This window comes from Crotalus tigris, unplaced genomic scaffold (assembly GCF_016545835.1).
Source record: "Crotalus tigris isolate CLP2741 ecotype Arizona unplaced genomic scaffold, ASM1654583v1 scf7180000024167.7108832, whole genome shotgun sequence".
In the NCBI taxonomy this organism is placed as follows: domain Eukaryota; kingdom Metazoa; phylum Chordata; class Lepidosauria; order Squamata; family Viperidae; genus Crotalus; species Crotalus tigris.
Window position 1 is genome coordinate 3242611 of NW_024100417.1, and position 22584 is coordinate 3265194.

General features: G+C 37.7%; 1 protein-coding gene across 1 annotated transcript; it reads right to left on the reverse strand.

Moving 5' to 3' along the window:
- Positions 1-449: 449 nt before the first annotated feature.
- On the reverse strand, positions 450-7603 carry LAMTOR5 (late endosomal/lysosomal adaptor, MAPK and MTOR activator 5). The gene is made up of 4 exons (XM_039323273.1): positions 7484-7603; positions 7244-7305; positions 4418-4535; positions 450-3458 (listed from the first exon to the last, which is right to left on the reverse strand). Exons 1-4 carry the CDS (start codon positions 7555-7557, stop codon positions 3398-3400), a joined length of 315 nt encoding a protein of 104 aa, XP_039179207.1. The 5' UTR covers positions 7558-7603; the 3' UTR covers positions 450-3397.
- Positions 7604-22584: the final 14981 nt, after the last annotated feature.

The following is a 22584-nucleotide window of genomic DNA, read 5'->3' on the forward strand; positions in this document are numbered from 1 at the left end:
TAAGACTTGTGGACTTCAACTCCCAGCAAAGCTGGCTGAGGAATTCTGGGAGTTGAAGTCCACAAGTCTTAAAGTTGCCAAGGTTGAGAACCCCTGTATGGATGAGCTTATATTTGATACAAAATGAACAGGGCTTCCTAGAATATTTCTTTGCTAAAGAGTTCTGTCCCATCAAAAGGCTTCAGTTCTGTTACAAGTTATTTGTATTCATTTTTGTTGTTAAACATACAAATCTACCCCACCAAAGTATAGTCAGTAAAACAATTTTGTAGACCATAACTTAAACTGTAACTCCAGCAATTTAAATCAGATTCCTCTTTTCAATAATGCCCCGCCCTTTTAATTCAGCTTCAAAGAGAGATATGTTTCAGGTTGACTGCCAATTGGTTAGATTAAAAAATCACTTGTTTTTGAGAAGATGGTGAAAATGAAATGACCACCCCAGGCCATGATATTGTACTTTCTTTTATTTCATGGTTTTAATAGACTTTAAAATAATAATACTCTGCTGTTTTACATTTGAATAATCAAAAACTATTTCCACAAGCTAAGGCTTCAGTTTCCTGAGAGATGGTTATTATCAGCTACGGCCCTTTAAAAATAATTGCTTGAAAGCCAGTTAGACTAACCTAGTGTTTTTCAAATTTGGTAACTTCAACTCCCAGAATTCCCGAGCTAAGGGATTACGTATCTAGAGAAGTTGTGACTTTTTACTTTTCTTGCTGATATAAAGTAGTTTTGGAAATGGCTTGACACAAAACCACTAGTGCAGACTTAAATTTAACTTTCCTTCTTTTAATACATAAAAAACCTCTGGTGATTTGGATTTACGATGTTCTACAGTGTAGATGTCATATTGCAGCAGAGCCAAGGCTTGGTTAGATGATATTTTATCCTTGGTGTGAATGCACACTTCAAGATAGTAGTACTATGCTGTAAACAGTAGTTTACTGCTGTGGTAAATTGTATAAATAGTAATTGTATAAATAATTTTGACTTTTCTCCTTTCTGCAGAAACTAATTGCAAGCTAATGAAGCCCTTTAACTACAACACCAATATGTGCATTGCAGTAAGGAACAGGCAGCTTCAGCTTCAGCTAAATGTCCAAAGGACACAATACTCATCCAGATGTCTAGTACCCCAATTCAGGGAATCATATCTCCGACTAGCATTCTATACAGAGCTAACTACATCTGTAGTCATCCACATCGTCAGTGTGTCAGTCTCATACTCCAAAAAACAAAATCTTGCCTGTTTTGCCCACAATCTTGGATGATTTTACTATTATTTACCATTACAATTTAAAGTTGAAAGGAAGGGAGCAACAGAATATTTCAGAATCTAATAAAGTCCTGTAAGCTTTCCCCTGTATACATTGGGGAAGGAGTCTGAAGGGACATTTGTTTATATTGGATTCTGCAGAGTTCTGCCTATATTCAAGAGAATGCAGACTCTTCTGAATGTCTGTGGAGCCCTTAGTGCTCTGATGCTGTTATCTAGTACTGGATATATTAAAATATCTGCAAGCAAATAACCAAACTCAGAAAACAAGGATTTCACAATTCAATCTTGAGCTATGAGTCATCCACCTAGGTCAGGGGTGTCAAACTGCCAGCCTGCAGGCCGGACGTGTCATCGGGAAGCCACGTCCACCCCATTGCAGACAATGGCAAAACCGTACCGATACATTGCGCAACATCATGTGACATCGCAAGGTTGATGTGTCTGACCTAGGTAGTGTATTTTTTTCTTTATGAACTGGTAATTCAGTAGTATGATGGCAGCAAAACCTGTTCTGCAGCTTATACAGTAAATTTGTTAAGCTTTCCAGCCTTTCTTCTGTACACATTTTACCCATCCTAGTGATGTGTATTTACCAAGTAGCTGAATTTGCTGAACATATGAAAATGTGGTTGGCTAATTTATGGCCCAGGGTATTAATGCCAACCTAGCCAGCAAAGTAGATTTCAATCACGCACCCTAAGTAGCATGTTGTAAAAACATAACATAATTGACTGTTTCTAGCTCTAATAATCCTTTGCCACCAGCTTCTATTTCCATTTTTTTAAAAATGTATTTCCTTTGGCTGGACTCTCACAATGCCAAATAATTACTGTTTTGGCAGAAAACTAAGGGCACCAGATTTGTTTCAATCTCTTGCTAAGTATTTTAATTTTGGAGCACCAGAATTTTAAGAGTAACTGAAAGGATTTATGTGGTTTTTACTTGGATAGAAAGTATTAGTAAAGTTGTATTTAAAAATAATCCCTATACCAGGGGTAGGCAATCTTGGCTCTTTTATGACTCGTGGACCATGCTGGCTCAGGAATTCTGGGAGTTGAAGTCCACGAGTCATAAAAGAGCCAAGGTTGCCTACCCCTGCCCTATACCATATGGTTCCCTTGCTCTATTTTCTTGGCAATTTGTTTTTATTCAAACAGAATTAGAACCAGTCCCAAAACTTTATTGAATTGCATCCCTTGGGTTTAATACTGATGAACTGTTCTCTAAGTATAAGCATGCAAATTTACATCTTAAAATTTAGGGCAAGAAACATCCATGCTTAGTACTGATCCTGTTGGTGTTTTTAGTAGCCAGCACATAAAAGAATGTGATAGTCTCATCAATCACAATAAAGACCATGACATTAGGTAATAGCTGATTAGAGAAGAAGTTGTTCACATTTATTTTCTAGGTTACTCTTTAGAAAATAGTGCAAAAAACACATTGCTGTTATTATCAAACTCCTTTAAATATCTGTCAATATGCAAGGTGGCAATACTTTTTTTTGGCTTTTTTTTGGCAAGGTGGCAATATTTGACCATCCTTGACTGATTTAGAAAGTTATCTCGAATTGGTCCTGATTAGTATTTGGACTGAGATAGGAAATCCAAAGCTATAAAGTGAAAAACTGAAAAGTATCTCAGAGAAGGCGGCAATGGTCAACCTCTTGCATTTGATGGCAACAAAGCTACCTAAATATAGCCACGTAAGTCACCAAGAGCCAAGCTTGAGATGAAATATATTTGTAGTTCCAATGAGCTAAGGAAGACGATTTCCTTAACAGATTCTTCTGCTACAGCAAAGTAGATACACAATATTTAGTCAAGATAGAATGCATTACTTGTCCTCAACACATTTTTCAGTTCCTCTAACATTAGGGCCATCTGTTAAGCTGCTGTCTCTCCAGCAATAAAAAAGTGCTTATTACTCAAATGATGAAACAATGGAAGTTCTGCAGATACAATCTGTACCAAGGTAGGCAAGTGAAGATATTGACAGATTCAATTAGGTTCTGGCTTCATGAGCTTGGATATCCTATTTGTATTAACTGGCAGAAGACAGTTCCACAAAAGTGATTTCTTGAAGAGCAATTAATACTGTGAATGTTCAAGATTAAGATGCCATTTTATGTACTGCCACTATGATGCCATCATGCTTCTGGATCATGATATTGCTGAAAAAAACACACACCAAACAATAAATAAATATTTTATAGACTTTTTATATTGTAAACAAACCCAAAATATTAATGAAAATAGTGCAGATTGGGGCTATTGATGATTTTACAATTCCTATAGTTACATAACTGGTTGAACCAAGTATTTTATTTATTGAATTTATATAGCCACCCATCTCACTTGCATATGACTTTGGGCAGAGTATACAAAACAAAAATTACACAATGAATACAAATTATACATTTAAACAGTTAAAACATTATACGAACAATAAAACATGGAAGAATGCAATCAAATTTATACAAGTCATTTAATGGACTCCATGTTTCCACTGGAATTCCATACCCAATGGCAAACCCAGGATTATCCCCAACAACTCCAAAATATAGGTTCATGGGGGTAATAAAAATGAATTAAGGCTTCAAATCCAAGTTTAAAAGAGCCAGTTTGGTATGGTGGTTAAGGCATCAGGTTAGAAACCAGCAGACTGAGTTCTAGTACCACCTTAGGCATAAAGCCAGTTGGGTGACTGGGCCAGTTACTGTTTCTCAGTCCTAAGAATCAGGAATCAGGCAATTGCAAACCATTTCCAAAAATAATTGCCAAGAATTTTTTTTACAAAAATTAGGCTGAAAATTGACAAGAACACTCCAGTGTTTGGAGGCAAAAACAGTAAATGGGTTCTCCCTAATAGGGAAAACACACAGGTATATGTATGTTATACATGTATTTCTAGAACCAAAAGAGAGGGAAAAGTTTTAACTTTATTCAAAAAGGCAATGATGCAGTGAAGTCTGTTAAGTCATTTAACACAACACAGGAAAACCACAGAATCAAATGAACATGCCTACCCAGGTTCTTTTTTGGAATTACACTGCACCCAGTAATGAACTGGGATCTACCAACATTTATGGAATCATAAATTGGTCTTTAAAACCATATTAATTATGCTTACCCAGTGTCTGATTCAAGACATACAACAGGAATATCTGTTGGATCAGAAGTTAATTTTGCTGCCTGCTGGGCCAAAACAGATATTACACCTGCATGCTCATCTGAGAGGGTGCCACGACCTAAAAGATAACTGTGCATCATTCAAAAGAAAAATGTTCTGCATTTAGCTGTAAAGAATACTGTAAACATTCTCCCCAAATAATTAACTGCAAATTGCAGGACTTGTCTGGATTTCTGACAATATGCCCAATTACTAGTTGCAAAGTCGAAGTGCACTGAAGGCTGACACAGCTAGATAAATTTTCAAAGATCTGGTTGACTTTTTGACAATAAAATCCTGAAACAGTTGGACTTTTGAATATAACCAAGCAAGGCTTTTATTATGTCACTTATTTGCTGTAGCTTTACAATTATTAACTAGACTGGGTCTAGCACGGGGGTGAAAAGGGTTGTCTAACATGGGGGTTACTAATTTCAGTAGTATTGGCGACTAAGGCAGAGGTGAGGAAGGTTAAAGCCTCTGACTTGCTTGATGTCCTTTGTAAGCTCTAAGCACCTTGGTGCTTTCCTCTATCCTTTAGGAAAAGGATTCCCTCAAGTTTATCTTTTAATGGTATCCGTTAGTATAGGGGTCCCCAAACCTGGGCTGCAGCCCACCTTCGGGCCTGGAGTCATTTGGAACTGGGTTGCAGAAGTGGCGGGCAAGGGTGTGTGTGCATCCTCACTTGCGTGAACAGTGTGTGTGCTTGCCCGTCTCTCATGTAAAACCATCCCCTCACCCCCTCCCACTGGTCCACAAAGCTGAAAAGGTTTGTTCTACTGCCTTAGTAGATTTAAAAAAAGTGGCTTCCTTCTCATTTCTATATTTACTATTGTTTCAATGTTTTCCCATTCATTCCCTCTTTAAACAAATAAAGTACCTACAGCAGTATTGGCTTTAGAAAGGTTGCATAAGTCAGTGCAATTTTCACTGGATGGAGAGAGTTCTTTCCATTTCTCAGTGAATGTGGAAGGCTACTCTTCTTCTCATTTTCTCTGCTAACAAATGGGCAAATTGAGTCTACATCTTCCTCCCAAAACACCTTTAGGACAACCATGACCTGGACATTTGGAATCGCCATACACCTTTCCCCATCCTTGTTGTATAATGGATGCTGTTAGCCAGAAGTTCACAGATGCACATATGCAGATGATGGGAGCAACATTCATATAATACACTCAATTGCTGGATCTGCATAACCAGAAACTAAGAACATGCTGACTAAAATTCAGTTGGCTTGGTGGCTCAGTAGTTTTGCAAATACAAACTACTAGAACCAAACTAAGGCCCTTTCCTAGATATTGGGGTGGGGGTGTAAGACAGCCACTCATGCTTTAATTACCTCACAACTTCAGTACTCCGACATGCTCTACCAAGGCTGCTTTTGATAACTAGACCGAAGCTTGAACTGATCCAAAATGCAGCCATGAGAGCAGTGATAGACGTGCCTCAGTATGTCCATCTAATATTTCTGCTTCACAAACTCACTGGTTGGTTTGCTTCCAAATGCAATTTAAGGAACTGGTTTATCTGAAGTCCTACATGGCATAGAGCCTGATTACTTCAGGGACCACCTGCTTCCCATAATATCTCGTGGTAAATTCAATCCTGGAGTTTGTTTTCAGCAGACAGAGGACAACTGACATAGGATTAGCACATTCTGGGCTCCTTCAATTAAATTGGTGGCTCCCAACCTTTTCTATACCCTGCACCTCTAGAACACTTCTGATATATTCTCACACCCCTTACAAAAGTTTAAAATAATGGCAATGAATTATGCATATACACTATAATTTTGAAAATCAAATTTTCGCACCCCCTGGAATATTGTCTCGCACCCCCAGGGGATGTAAGCACCCCTGGTTGGGAACCCCTGAATTAAACAATGTCATTTTTCAGGATCTCAGAAGTGCCCCTTCTCTTAGCTGTTGCCTGCCTTCTGGCACAAGGTTCTCCCGAAGATCTAGATGGCAACCACTCTGGTGTTGCTTAGAAGAGCCATGAAGGTCTTTGGCAAGGGAGAGTGAGACCATGCACTGCATCATGATTGCATCATTTATCTTTATTTTTAATGCTTAATTGATTTTATTGTAATTTCTTTGATTGTTGTGAACTTCCTGGAGTTCTTGAGAGTTGAGTGGCATACAGGTTTAATAGACTGTGATTATCACTCCCACTGCCAGGTTACTTCTAGCTCGGATTCTTCATTGCTGCCAGAGAATAAGATGTCAACAAGATGTCAAAATTCTGAATAGGCATTTCCAGAGTTTAAAAACACAAAACACCACTTGCTGTTTCATTAGCAGGATTTAAAGGAGGCAATAGCAAGAGACCCACATAAGACAGGTTTGTGGACCCTGTTAGAATTTCTAAATGAGAAAGAGAGCACGGATGCATATGAAAACGAGAGAACTCAACTACCAGGAGGATTGCTTGGGCAAAAGTTTAAAAAAGCAATTAAATGGGAGGGGGGATATGGGAAAACCGAGTAACAACCCTATTTCACTTTTACTTCTCCCGGCAAAAGAAAAAAAGAAAAATCTAGTACATCCTAAATATCACGAAGTCTCTTTCAAAAGAGTAGTTTATACTGGGAAAAAAGCACCGCTGTATAATGCTTGATTCGAAATTCAAAACAAAGCAACAACTCCTGCTACATGAGAAGCGCAGGGACGAAGGGACAGTATTTGAAATGCCATCGGGGCTAAGCGTTTAAAAACAGGAAGGAGAAGACAAGCGGATTTGTAATATGCGCAGAGCTTCTGCCATCGTAAAGTTTCTACTTACAGCCCAAATTTAGCCCCTGAGAATCGGTGCAGAGGACTCCCGCAATGGAGGGATTCTTCATACTAAGGAAAAAAAGGAGACGGCACGGGTGAGCGTTGAACCAGCCATTCCTCCTCCCCCCCCCCCCCAACCAGATGCCGGCTGCCCTTTGTTAAAAAAAAGAGAGAGAGAGAGAGAGAGAGAGAACCTGCCGGTCGTCCACGACCCGCGAGCAGGAGCGCCGTCCTTTGCGTCACTTACGTATCTTCCAAATGAGTCTCCAGTGCCCCTTCCATTTTGCCGACCGCAGCCTCTCCTGCAGCTCCCGAATTCATCAGCTGATTGAGGTCACGTGACTAGCAAGACAGATGGTGGCTCGCGAAGGCCTAAATTCTTCACGGTTAAAAAAAAATGCACTGATTGGAAAACACAAAGGTCATGGATTTCTGCTGAAAGGCATCGCGCTCCGTTATGTTTAAACACAGTTTGTTCAGAACACGCGTTTCTATTTGAAAGTTAAGATTTATTTTATCTTGTCCGCAGAGATAGATGCCTCCTATCGAAAATGATTTTAGATTTTTGCTTGGGGTGAGCTTCGCTTGCAACCATTGGTGCCTGCTTGCACGTAGATAGGATCCTAATATAGTGTGTGCGTTTGTGAATAATATAGTTTTTAATTGGTTTTAACTGGTTTTTAATGGCTGTGTTTGAATTCTCCAGATTGCTTAGCTTTGTGTTTTAATTGTTTATGCCGCCCGGAATCTTATGCGTTAGATGTGAGGTTATGTTCAATAAGTAAATAAATATAATAAAACCATATATGTCTGATGTTTAGCATCAGATCAGAAGCTCCCCGTTTAACTTTCTATATCGGTATCAATTCGATGCTGCCACCTACGGTAGCTGAGGTTTCTTTCGCAGGATCTCTTACTGCACTTTTTTAAAGGGACCGGCAGGCAGTCATAAGACAAGGCAGTGCTGAGAGATGGTGCCTGCAATTAGAAAAGAGAAATAATCCAGCATCTCATTCATCGACATTAGGTACTGCAGGAAGAGGAAGATTATCTAAAGAAAAGAAGAAATAGGGGAGACATGATAGCAGTATTCCAATATTTGAGGGGCTGCTACCAAGAAGAGGAGGTCACGTTATTCACCAAAGCACCAGATGGCAGGACAAGGAACAATGGTTGGAAACTGATCAGAGAGAGAAGCAACCTGGAATTAAGGAGAAACTTCCTTACAATGAGGACAATTAACCAGTGGAACAGCGTGTCTCCGGAAATCATGGGCACTCCATCACTGGAAATTTTTAAGAAAAGACTGGACAGTCACTTGTCTGAGATGGTACAGGTTCTCCTGCTTGAACAGGAAGCTGGACTGGAAGACCTCCAAGGTCCCTTCCAGATTCTATTCTATTCTATTCTATTCTATTCTATTCTATTCTATTCTATTCTATTCTATTCTATTCTATTCTACCCTATCCGCCGATTCTCAGATCCATATTCAGATAAAACTATGAGAGTAAGAAACCCAGGTTTGAATAACTTCATAACCAGTTTAGGCATACGCAGCATCCAGGATCAAATTGTATCAAGTTTACATTTTAAATAAATTATAAAGAGCCTTCCCCTGAAATTTTTGAAGCCCAAATCATTCTTTTTACACTACTCAAATATATATTTTTGAATTCAACAGCGTGTAATGTGATAACATGTATTTCTCATATTCCATTAGTCAATATTTATTATTGGGAAATTATAAAAACAACAATTTTAAACCTTGATTGTCCAATTTGTTCATATTTTTTATTTTGTACTGAGCATGTACTTGTATTTGAAAGCTAAGTTTCTATTTTATCTTCAACCAAAGACAGATGCCTCCCATTGAAATTGATTTTAGATTTTTTTACAAAAATTAGGCTGAAATGTTTACCTCTAAATGTTCAACCTGATTGACTCCCAGAGCTGTATTTAATCATTAGAAATGTTGCTTCCTAAATCAAATGCCACATTAATCCTAGGGCATCAGCACTTTCCCCTGATGAAATAGTCAGAAGCAAGAAGAGTGATGTTTCCTTTGCCACTTCCAATCACCAACAGAAATGTGAGATCTGCGCCATCCCATCGGTCACAACAATATAGAGCTTGAGTAAGAGACTCTCTGAGTTATTTGGGGAAAATAAAAGTTTATCATTCTCTGGACATGGAATTATGATCAGGAGAGAAATTTTTGTCATTTAGGCGAGTAGGAATCAGGAATGCAAAACAAAGCTGTATCTATGGTTACATATACCCATTTATTTTGCATCCAATCTTCATATACTATTACTATTTACGTTTAATATTAACTAGTGCTTCATAGATATAGTATATCTTTGTCAAACAGAGCAAAGGCATTTCTTTATATGTTTAGAGCCATAGTCCCATGTGGTACAGATTAAAAAAAACTTATTGAAAAACTTAAGAAGCGCAAAACATGCATAAACAATGTAAAATCATAGCAGCATATCACAAGCAGCAAGCAACAACTACCTGCTTCCATCAAAACAACTCCAAGTTTTTTGAAATGAGTTAAAAAGCCCTTAATGATAGATGCACACATGGACATCGGTATACAGTAATTTATAGTACCAAAGCTATCATGAACATATTCAAGCTTCTACTATCCTGCCAAATTATACTGAGCATTAAACTGCATAATGCTCAGTTCAGAAAAGGAGGAAGGAAGAATGAGTAAACAAATTTAAAAGCATAAGAGAAAAGGCAAAAATAGAATTTAGTCTACTTTACACTAATATCATTTCCTATGCTTCTCTACATCTTTGTATCTTTGCAATGTATTCTTGGTTCTATCATGTCCACACATCACTTCATATATTGCCTGTTGTTCTTTAACTTCAACTCTTATCTCTTATTTTACCATTCAATGTACTTTTTAAGTTTTTCCTGACCCAGCTCTCACAAATTACAGAATAGGCAGAACCATACAATGCACAACCATTTTCACTTGTCAAAAATCCTAACTACTCATCCAAACTGATGGGATTAGAGCTAACAATGACTGAGAGATCTTGGAGTAATGGTAATTACTGAAAGTGCTTTGATCAGAACTCTGCCTTGCCAGGCATATAACGAACTATTATTTCTGTACTTTTTTTCATTCCCCCTTCTTTCCCTTTGTAAATGGGAATAGTAATGGTGTTCTTTCAATTGTCAGTCATAGGTGCAGTCATTTACATCCAAAAAGCAGCTTAGCCACTTCAAAAAGTTCTAGGATCATATTTTAATATTTCTTCAGTTACACCATCTGCACTTGTAGCTTTACCATTTTTTCAATACCGGTCACAGCATTCATGACTTTCTCTCTATCAGATTTCAAATAATTATTTCAACTTCCATTCTTTGACATATTACAATGCCATACAAGTTCTAAAATATTCCTTCTAGCATTTTCTTGCTTTAGTTTCACCTTAAATCATTTCATTATCATTTTATCCAGCACAGCTTCCAGCCTCTGACTGAGGCTCCTTGTATAATACTTTTCCTTTGTTGCCAAAACATTTTTTTAATTTGCTTAACGATTTTGTCTGCCTTTTTTATTTAACTGTTCCCGGTTATGTCAAGCAAGGAAATGCTAGAAGGAATATTTTAGAACTTGTATGGCATTGTAATATATCAAAGAATGGAAGTTGAAATAATTATTTAAAATCTGATAGAAAGAGAGTCATGAATGCTGTGACCGGTATTGAAAAAATGGTAAAGCTACAGGTTCAGATGGTGTAACTGAAGAAATATTAAAATATGATCCTAGAACTTTTTGAAGTGGCTAAGCTGCTTATTGGATGTAAATCAAGAGAAATAATACAGGTAGTCCTCAACTTACAACAGTTTGTTTAGTGACTGTTAAAAATTACAATGGTACTGAAAAAAGTGACATGATTATTTTTCACATCCCTGTGGCAGCATCCCCATGGTCAGGTGATCAAATTTCAGATGCTTAGCAACTGGCTCATATTTATGATAATTGCAGTGTCCTGGCGTCATATGATTAACTTTTGTGACCTCCTGACAAGCAAAGTCAATGGGGAAAGCCAGATTTACTTAGCAACCGTGTTACTAACTTAACAACTGCAATGATTCACTTAACAACTGTGGCAAGAAAGGTCATAAAATGTGGCAAAACTCAACAAATGTCTTATTTAGCAACAGAAATTTGGGACTCAGTTGTGGTTGTAGGCGGACTACTGTAATTCTTTTCTATGCTGTGCTGGTCACGCTACCACTAGATTACTGCGTCCATTTCTGTTACCATATTTTAGGAAGAACATAGATGGATTGGTATGTATCCAGAAGATAGCAGCCAATATGCTAAGGGCCTGGAAGGAAGAAATAAATACAAGGGATCATTAGAGGTATTGTGTATATTTAGCCTAGAGAAGAGAAATAGAAGTATGATAGCCATCTTCAAATATCTAAAAGTCTGTAACATATAAAATAAAATTATTCAATTTTTCCAGTAGGATCTGAAAGTCTGTAATGTAGAAAATAGAATCATTCAGTTGTTCCAGCAGGCAGGACATTTTTATTTTGTATCCTAGGACATGGGATGATAAAACTAATGCTGAACTGAAATTTGCTTTGGAATTTCTCAAATATTTTCTTCCCCATTTTCTTTCTTCCATTTTCTGCCTTATCTTAGGTAGAAAAGAAAAAGTGTTTAAGAATTTCTTTCAAAATAGTGAAATGCTTTGTCCCATAGTCCTATCACCCTAGCACTTCCCTTGAAGGCCCAGACTAAAGTCCATTAGGAGATTAAATTATGTCTTTCTTGGGAATTAAACACGTTCACACATAAACTTTGGCTGTCATGCAAATGCACCCCCCCATATTACAGCCATAATAATTTCACTGATACTAGAGGGAGGGAGAGGGGGAAAGAGAAGCAAATTCTTTTTCATTGAATTGAATGAAACTTGATAGATGAGATGAAAGGGAATGTTTCTGCATGACAGAGTAAAAATTCACCTTTTCAAGCACTGAAGAAGCATCCATTGTCAGGGATGGAGGACTCTTATCAGCATGACAACTGCTTCAGTATAAAATATAGAGAGCCAACATTAAACTGTCCCAAGAATAATTCTCTCACATAAATGATTCACAAATGATTCTGATTAAGTATTTCTTTAGTGCATCTGAAAATGGATATTAATATAATCACCAGTTTTTTACAGATTACATTATGGATACTTGCAATATTTAGCATTTGCATTATAGCTATTTTACACAGTGGGCAGGATAATGATGGAATATATTTTTAAAACTGGTAAAGTTAGAGATAATTCAGAATAGTAGAATCAGTTCACAAGAAATGATTCCTAAAAGATTTTTCTTTAATCGTGCTGGAATTACCAACATTTTTATTCCATAATAAAACTCATGTACTCCAGTACTATATTTTAAACTTCAAAATAGCCAATCAAGTGCCATTGAAAAATAAAACTTCATAAAGATAACATTGTCTTGATCAAAGGCACCAATGCATTCAAAAAATAATGTGTGAAAAGATTCAGAGACAAAGCAACCATACAGGAATGTTTCCTTCATGTGAAAAATCAAACAATTTATTATCACATCTGGAGCATTATACCAACATTTATTGATAATTGACTTTTCCACTGCAAAGGCCACTTTTAATTGCCTGGCAACTGCAGTGACACTATGCAGTTCATTTGCATTTAAGTTTTCAGAACATGGTGCATTTCAAATTACAGACAATATTTAATCTATAAGAAACAAAGATAAAACTGTTGGCCTCTAATATACACGAACATGTATACATAAACAAACAATTATTTCCAGCTGACTAAACAAGCTTCTACAAACAAATAGTGAACCTGGATTCAATTTAAAATGTAAACAGATTACACATTCATGAAATATTCATTATTCTCTTAATGCTATTTTAATCCTTTCTTTAACACCCTCAGCGGTGACAGTGAAAGTGTCAGTGAGCTTTTTGGCTGCAAATCTTGACATCACTCACTGTGACTTCCAGGTAAATGTTCAAAGAAATAAGCTGTAGGAGAAAAATGGAAGATAAAAAAAGATGGTAAAGAAAAACCCTGACTTTCAATATTACCTAGGCTGCCTTTAAATGAGCAAAGAAACCATATCCTGGGTGAATTAAGTCATTGTGTTGTTTTCACTATCATTTTCTAATTATTGGAGGCACACTAAAATATTTCTAATAATATTAAGTGTAAATAATACACTAAATATTTTTGGACAATGATCTCCAAAATCCAGAAGTTCAGTGACGGGGGTTGGGACATCTCCTTATTATTGACCTAAAAGGGAAGGATCACAGTTCAGATTCAATCTTCTCAGGATCTCCAGGTAAAAGTATAATACTCTTTCCGGAAAGTTCAGAGGACCACTCTCAAAGCACATTTGTACTTAGATCTTCAGTCTTGTGCCTGCAGCTGCAATCTAGATTTCAATCTGTTCCTTAGCTATGACAACAATGTCTGGCAGACAGATGGTGCAGTTCTTGAGAGGTGGAGTCTTCTCCTGGAATGGGGAGTACCAATCTCTTCTACGAAGGTGGGATACTTGATTTTTTTTACTTTCTGGAAAATTAGGGAAGATCTCGTCTGAAATACTTCCCATACCTACTCCTCCTTTTTTGTGGATAGAGACATTTTTTACATGCCAGTTGTCCACTCTACGGCTCATCCTTGTGTCCCAAGATCATTCCCATTTATCATTATATTTTTTGATTCAACCTCTTGCCTTGATGACAGAATTTAAGCTGTCCCCTTTATTGTTTGTTCTCTTGGCAGCCTTTTACCCTGCAGGGTCAATGTTGGAATGGGGTCTGGGGTGGCCATGAATTAGCCAGTCAGCTCAGCTTTTCAGTCTACTGTACCTTTTTTCTTTTCTGCAGTTATCTTCAGAAATGCTGTCTCATTATTTCTCCTAGCCCTTCTGCATTGCAGTGACAATTCTTCCATTATTTCCCTGTTGCTTGCCTGCAGTTCAACCAATCAATTGTTAATGCAATGGAAGGTTTGCTGTTAGAATAGGGAATGTCAAGAGGAACTGAAAGGCATCATTTCTAGAAACTTAGCATGGGTAACACTGAGCTAAATGAGTTGAGGGTTTGATTCAGCAAGGGGTGATTTCTGTGCTTTATTGACTTTTGTGAAATATACATAGACTGTAGGGCAGAAAAAAAGAGAGTTGAACTATTATTCAGCTCTTCTTTTTCTTAGAAATCCGTAACTCTGGTTTCTCAGGCTTGCAGAATTGCCTCCTTAGGGCACTATTCCCATCATCCTAGTCAATTATAGTGTTATCTAATTTTCATTACATTGCTATAAAAGTAAGAATTCCATACATTTCAAGATGTCACATTTCCAAGCAATCCAATGTCAACATCATAGACCTACCAGTTTATTCTTTGGCTTTGTGGTATTCCTACTCATGTTGAAGAGGGCCAGATCTGTGGACTGCTACTCTTACTCCATGTCCATTTCCACTTGGCCTTAGTTGGCCTTCCCACATAATAAAATCATAATTTTGTGAGTTCATTATTTCTAGTCCAGGAATACTTAACACAGTCAATTGTCCCACAGAGACTTCAGTAGTGCATGGAGAGAAAGAGAGAGGGGGGGGAGAGAGGGAGAGAGAGACACACACACAGAGAGACAGAGACAGAGAGATGAATTATAGTGAGGAAGCATTTAGCATTGCACCTAGATTCATAGTTCTCCATGGCTCTTCTCTTTCCCACATAATCCTAATTCATCTCCTAGAATGCTCAACTTACATCAAACTTCTCACAAATACATTAATATATCTTAACTAGATGACTTCCCACTTCCTCCTGACTCAGTGCTTCTCTGGAACACAACCTAAATGAGGACATTTGCCTAGGACATTGCCTAATACAGCTTTTATCTTCATTTGCTCTGAAATACTCTACTTGTTCATTTCCATCTCTGAATGGGCGTCATTTATCTCTCTTTACCCCAGATGGTGTATATTTTATGTGAAATACAAACATTAGCTTAGGAATTCTTATAAGTGTAGCTAGAAGCTATTTGCTTTATTTTCTTCGATGCCATCTTATTAATTCTTCTTAAATTAATTGAATAACTTCTGTGATTTTGAAACCTGAAATTACTGAATAGCTGTGTTCACACAATACACGTATTCACAAACTAGCTAATGTGTTTTAGCCTAATCTAAAACTACTGAAATTTGAGAATAGTCTTTTAAGGCAGCCCCTTTTAAAGTATAGTTTATCCAGGTAGCACTGTAATCAGGGTACCAGTTAGGTCCTCTTTACCCTAGTTAAGGCTGCAGCAGCTAAAACTGGATAAAAATTCTTTCAGCCATGGTTCCATCTACTGTTTAAACAGGGGTTATAAATCCAGAATGTCTTCCAAATTGCGAACCTGCTGCTTCATAATTAGTACTTACTTATCTAGAGATACCACTGGTATCAGTGGAGAGACCCTGAAGATCCTTACAATCTCTTGACACAGAGATTGGAGCGTGATGTATGAATTGTGAATCATCAGCATACAGATGATAATTAATTCCAACCTCATATCACTACCGCATTGGACTAGAACCATCTACTGAAGACAGACTGGAACAACACTACTTCCAGTTTCCAACCTCATACAACCTACTGTGAGTGATGATATTAAAAGTGGCAGAGAGGTTTAAGAGGACTTGAAGGTTTAAAAGGACTAGGAGAGGTGCATAACCTCCATTCAGTCCCAACAAAGCTAATCCAGGAGAGAGACCAAAGCAACTCATTCCCATGATGGAAAAAAGATGCAATAATCTGTTTCTTCTAGGGTGCCACATAGGGATCTGCCACTGTTCTCTCAACAACTTTGCCCCAGAAGGGTAGGGTGGAGACCACTTTATGGCCTCTTCAGAAAAGGATGCAGTGAGATATTAACAGTCACAGATCCAGGTGTAGTAATTACTCTCCACATGCCTCATAATTGCCAGAGGTCCAAACTACAGACAAACAGAAGACAAACTACATAACACTCCTTACTAGCACTAATGATGTTACCTAGTTTGGATAATGAAAGTCTGCAAAAAATCAAGCAAGCCCAGAGAGCACCAAGAACCATTTAGTGCTCTATCTATTCATCAAGACTTCACAGGCCAGGAGGAATCCTAAATAATATGGCAACAATATACTCTATTCACCTTCAAAGATTCTGTCCTTGAATGGAGACTCTTGTTGACAAAGTCCTGTTCAAATTGATCACAGTAGTTAGGTGGAATTTCTCTCTGACTTCTTCCTAGAAAAGAGCAGCAATTTTCAATCTATGTTTTATGAGAGAGACAATAGGGTTTGCATGATGAACAACAAATGCAAGTAGGCCATTCACATTTTTAGAACATACAATAGTTGTCACAATGGCTTAATTTCCCTAGAGGGATCACACATGAAACTATGCTTCTAAATGCTAGTGGGATTATTTTGTAACTGTGCCTAATGTTTCAGTGGAGGATTTAAATATTACAAAATATGGTTTAAAAATTCTTTTAAGAATTAATGTTTCAATATATTTGGAGATGTGTTTAGTTTTATATTGGTCTTTTAAAATTATATTAATTGCAGATGAGCAATGCCTGATCAGAAAGAGACTTGAATGAGAATCACAGAAAAAAGTTCAGGAAATTACCTGAACAATCACAGGTTTTGTTTTGCTATCAGAGAGATAACTCTGTTGCAAAATAAATTAATAATAATAATAATGCATAATAATTTTAAAACACGTCTTTATTTGGGGCTACCACAGTTCAAATCAAAATAGTTTTTCATGGCACCATCTTATAATGATAGTGTTTGGAATTGTTGGGAAGTTTGGGTCAAAAGATAACAAGGAATTAAGATTAATTGGTTGATTTGATTCAGCAACTGTTATGAGCCCTGTAGCTTTTCCTAAAATCTAGCACCTACATGATCAGTATAGGCCTGCATTCACATAGATGGAATCTGTCCATTTTACAAAACACTTTCATTTATATAAATTGGGCAAATTGGCCCTTTCATCCTGTCTTCCCTTGTCTTATCCCTGTGCAGAAGATCACTGCTGTAGCTAGAGATAGACTAAGACTATTTCTAGTAATTCACTGGGTTAAATTATCACCAGTGCTTCCAAATATATTGATGCTGCACTAAAATAGGACTTTTCTTCACTGTTATGCCAATCACTTCAAAGGGAATATTGACAAGCTGAACTTGCCAAGGAATGTGATGTGGTAGATGTCTTTCTTGGCAAACAAATTTATTTATTTATTTATGAGACTTATATACCGCTTTAAGTGCAAGCACTCTCTAAGTGGTGTACACCAGTAAGCAATGTATATATATATTTACATTGCCCCCAACAATCTGGGTCCTCATTTTACCTACCCCGGAAGGATGGAAGGCTGAGTCAACCTTGAGCCGGTGAGATTTGAACCGCTGACCTGCTGAACACAGTCAGCTAAAGTGGCCTGCAGTACTGTACTCTTAACTGCTGCGCCACCTTGGCTCTTCCAAATGTTTAATTCTTAGCCAAGCATCATTACTATTTATTCAGAAATACAGTAAAATGGGACACATTACTCAGAACATATTGAAATTGTAACTTAATAATAAAATATAAAACCTTTCATACCAACAACTGGTTCTTCATCTCCTTAATTTAAAAAAATGGCAATCAGTTATGTGTAATTCTACCCAGAATTTCCTCCAGATCTTTTTTAGTAGATAAAGAATAATCTGAAAGCACTAGCTGCATCAAATACAATCCTATAAATAATCCCCATTTTCTTCTACACAGTCCCATTAAAAAATAGCGTTTGAATCTTTCTCTAGTTATTATTTCTAAGTTTAGGATTAACTATTCCATATAATGAAGCAAGTAGGAACAAATCCCATTTGCTCCCATTTTTATAATTAATAGTATTTGTTTGCCCGCAAAGAACCCTGATAATTATTTCAGGTGAGGTTTAAGAAGAGATGTACTGTTACACCTGTAACCTGATATATGTTGTCCTGTGACGGGGGTTGAAAGGTGCCTTTATTTCTTTTTGGGTCTTCAAGATACTTGTGGCTGTTCTCCAGATTCCTAGCCACAAAGGAGCACCTGCAGTATCTTAAACACCGTTCCCCAAACCATAGATCCTATTGCATGGTCTCAGTTCATTACTGAGATAAAGGATTGTAGATCATCCCTTGCCCTTTACAGACATTAGCTAAGAAATAGAACAAACTAATCAAAGGACAACCATGAATCTTTTCCCTTCTCAGTTAAGTTACTAGGTGGTGAAACTCTAGCTGAATGCTGCTTTTTTATGACTATATTAGATTGTAATCTGTTTCAGTGAGATATATTTTCTTAGAGCTTATGCTTTAGAAATTCAATAAATATTACATAAAAGCATTACACCAAATCCTTTTCATCTGACTTACGTTTAAAGGATTATTCTGAGTCCATCAGAAAGCATCTACTTCTTGCAGTGGAAGCTATATATCTGTTCTGGAGACAGCAATCAGCCAGGATTTCTCTAATCTATTAGATTTTTCTAATTATTTGAGAACAACAAGCCATCAGTCATAAACTGAGTAACATATTATATGTCTTATAAAGTTTTCTGCAGTCTTGCATCTACTAGTATTTTCTTAGGGAACAGCCTGCTGTCTATGTAAATATGCTTTTCACTACTCCTTCAACTAATATGGAATGGAAGGAAGGAATGTGAAGGCAGGAGGAGCCTGGTGGGCTCCCATGCTTAGGATGCTGGGTTGGAGATTAGTAAGGCCATGTTCAAAACCTGAGTGCTGCTGTGTGGCAAATGTGTATGGGATAAAGAGGTTAGCCCCTTTCAGGTTGCTTGAGTAACCAGCCACAGGGATGGAGGAGCTCAATACCCAAGATCTGTGAGTAGGGTTATTTCTGAGCAGAAGAGTGTTGGTGTTTTGGAAGAGCACTAAACCTGATTTCAAAAATAGTTCAGTTCACAAGCCAAGGGATGGAGGAGAGATACAAGGTGAACTTAAAAGGAGTTTCCTTGATGCCTTGGGAAAAGCTGAAAAGGTCCATGGATAAGCAAAATGGTATAGGCATAAGCAAGACAAAGTTATTAAAAATATACTCCTGGCACACAAAAATAGATAGATAGATAGATAGATAGATAGATAGATAGATAGATAGATAGATAGATAGATAGATGATAGACAGACAGACAGACAGACAGAAGATAAATTCACTCACTCTCACTGATCAGCAGGGCAGTGTTAATCAACACAACATTTCTATCTCCACAAAGCCAAAAAGCTAGAGTTGTGTTTATCCCCTATATGGATGTGAGTCTTCTAAGGTCTTATCAAACAACTAGAGAAATTTCACATGCAGACCCTCCACTCCATCCTTGGTATTCATTGGCAAGACTGTGTCTTTGATCACATGGAGCCCACCAGCATTGAATCCCTGATTACCCAGATGCAATAAGTGGGACATGTCATTACAATGGAGACCATTGTATGGCTCACCAGTTGCTTTATGGTGAACTAGAGACTAGAAAGAGAACTTAGATTGTCCACCCAAGTGCTACAAAGTCACTAGGAAGGAAACCATATACCATTGTAACATCCAACCAAGGGAACTAAATGTGCAGCTGTAGAGAGGACTCACTGGCAATCCCTTTACTTTGAAGCCTATATCAGCTTTGAAGACAACAAAGCCGGTTAAAAACCTGTGGAAAATTATGAGTGCCATCACAAATTAACATCTAAAGTTATTGAAACAATGGACTTCCAGTGCTCCCATTGTGCTAGACTCTTTGCTTCCAGACTGAGACCACAGAACCAGCTCAGTATTCACAGATGAACTGCAGAACAGTGTGTCTTCTTCAAACCTGTAAGACAACCAGACTACATATTACCATAACAGAATCTTACTACTACTTCCCCTCTCTCTGACTCGATCCTAAAGAGAATGAGGAAGGGTCCAGCCTGAGATGCTTTCTAAATTATATTTATGCTTTGGGATAGGACTTCTCTTATCTGATCATTGCCTTGATTGTTGCTTTTATTTTCTTTCTCAAAATTATTTTCACACACCATTACAAACTGTAATCAAGTAACTTTTAGAATGCTACAGTCTGGGACTTGGAGAAGCCTCTAGTTCAGTGGTTCTCAACCTTTCTAATGCTGTGACCCCATAATACAGTTCCCCATGTTGTGGTGACCCCCAACAACTTATACATCACTGGGTGCCAGGGACGTGGCCAAAGAAAAGGGGGAAAAATGGCGGACAGCCTTGTTTGGTGACCCCCGTGAAATGGTCATTCGACCCCAAATGGGGTCCCGACCCACAGGTTGAGAACCACTGCTCTAGTTCATGTCAACCTGAAACACTCTTTTCTAACCAGGTGCCGTCCACATTTTATTGGGGTCATGACTCTCCAAGTCCTGAGGCAGCATGACAGTGTGGACAGCCCGTTGGACAGAAGGCTAATTTAAAAGTAATAGAGTTACTGTGCAGTGAAGGTGCCACGGTGGGTCTGGGGAGAATAGTAATCAAACAGCTATTTCAATACCTATAAATCCAGGATCAGCTTTAAAGATTTTGCTGCTTGGAAAAAGCAAGTGTGTCATACATCAAGAATAAAAGACCCTGGTAAGGCAAATGCTAAGAAGATAAACAGAGTGGATCTAGTATCCAATTCTAATTCCTGGTTATTTATTTATTGTACAGTCTCACTGAAACAGATAGGTGGTTACTTGCAAATGATTTATAATACTGGAAGGAAACATTTCTTTGCATGGTTAAATGAATTTTGGATGCTCTTGCACAAATTGCACATGGCATAAGTGTGCTCTATGATCCCAAAAGAAATCTCAGGCTTCTTGCCTGAGATGAACTTCTTGTGGCAGGCAGTTGAGTAATAAGAGAAGGAACATCTGCTCTTGGCCCGTGTTTGCTGTGAAAAGAAGGTGTCATTTTGCTTACCTGCCACCCTTCAATGCACATTGGGAAGGTTCATGGTGCTATGAGCACAGTTTGGTTTCTGCTTTTTGTTTTTTCTCCATTGTTGGATGGTAGATAGCTTCCACCAGTGCTTGATTAATCTTCACAAGATCAAGACCCAGGAAAGACACTTTCTCTCAAGGTGATGATCACAGCAGCTCAGGCTTTACCATGTTCTCCCCATGAAATCACATGCTCTCCAAGGATATTATTGCCCCTCACATCTAGAGTAATTGAATAGTTTTGAAGGTAAAGTGCATGTTGAAAAATGCAAATGGCATTCATTGAGAATGGGGGAAAAGGTTGATAACTTCTGGGGTGATACAGGCAGGGAGAGATTGTCTTCTTTAACACTTTCCTCAACTGAAAGGGAGAAAGAAGCTGATAATGCAACAAGAGGTAATGCCACATTGCATATTACTTCAACGTAGATACCAGCATTGGGGGGGGGGCTATATTCCTGCAACCATAGCAGGTGAGGAATGAAATATTCTTTTCCAAAGAGCTGCAGTCCTGTTAATTATCAGCCCCTGCCCTAAGGAGCAACTACTGCATTTTTAAGGAGCAACTACTGCATTTACCGCGCTTTAAATGCAAAGGCAATATCTGGTTTAGCTTTTATTTTAAGTGGGTAAAGTGGTTGCCCATTCTCTGCCCATTTCTTCTTTTGCCTACAGCTTTTTATTCTTCGATGCTTACATAATGCCAGAAGAATTAAGATCTGTCCAACTAAAAACAGCCATCTTACCCAGCCTGGTGTTCTTCAGGAGCATTGGGCTGTAATTCCATCACTCCAGAATGTGCCTTTTCAATTCTGCACTGTCCACCACTAGATATAAAAATAAAATATAACAATGCCTGAGTTAGAACGAAGTGCCTCAGTCAATGCCAGATACATGGTTTGCCTCTCTAAACATGACAGTGAAATTCACTGCTTGTGCTACCTCATCTACTATCAGTCTGTGAGAGAAATCTGACCAGGATAGGATGGGAAGAGAATCAGAATTTTTATTAAATATTTTTTTAAAAAAATCTCCAACTCCCCCAAACTTACTTCACCAATTATCCATTATCAATTCTGATAATTTTTTTTAAAAAAGGTGACTCCAACTCAAGAGTTGATTTGTAAGTTTCTGAGTTGTAAATTAAAAATGAAAACTCTTAACAAGTGTGCCTGTCTGAATTTAAGACTTTGAAAGACTGAAAATGATTGTAGTGTTATAACAGTATTATAGGCTCACATCTCATCTTTGTGTTCTTGGATCATCATACTATCACATCAGCAAACAAATTGAAAGGGGCT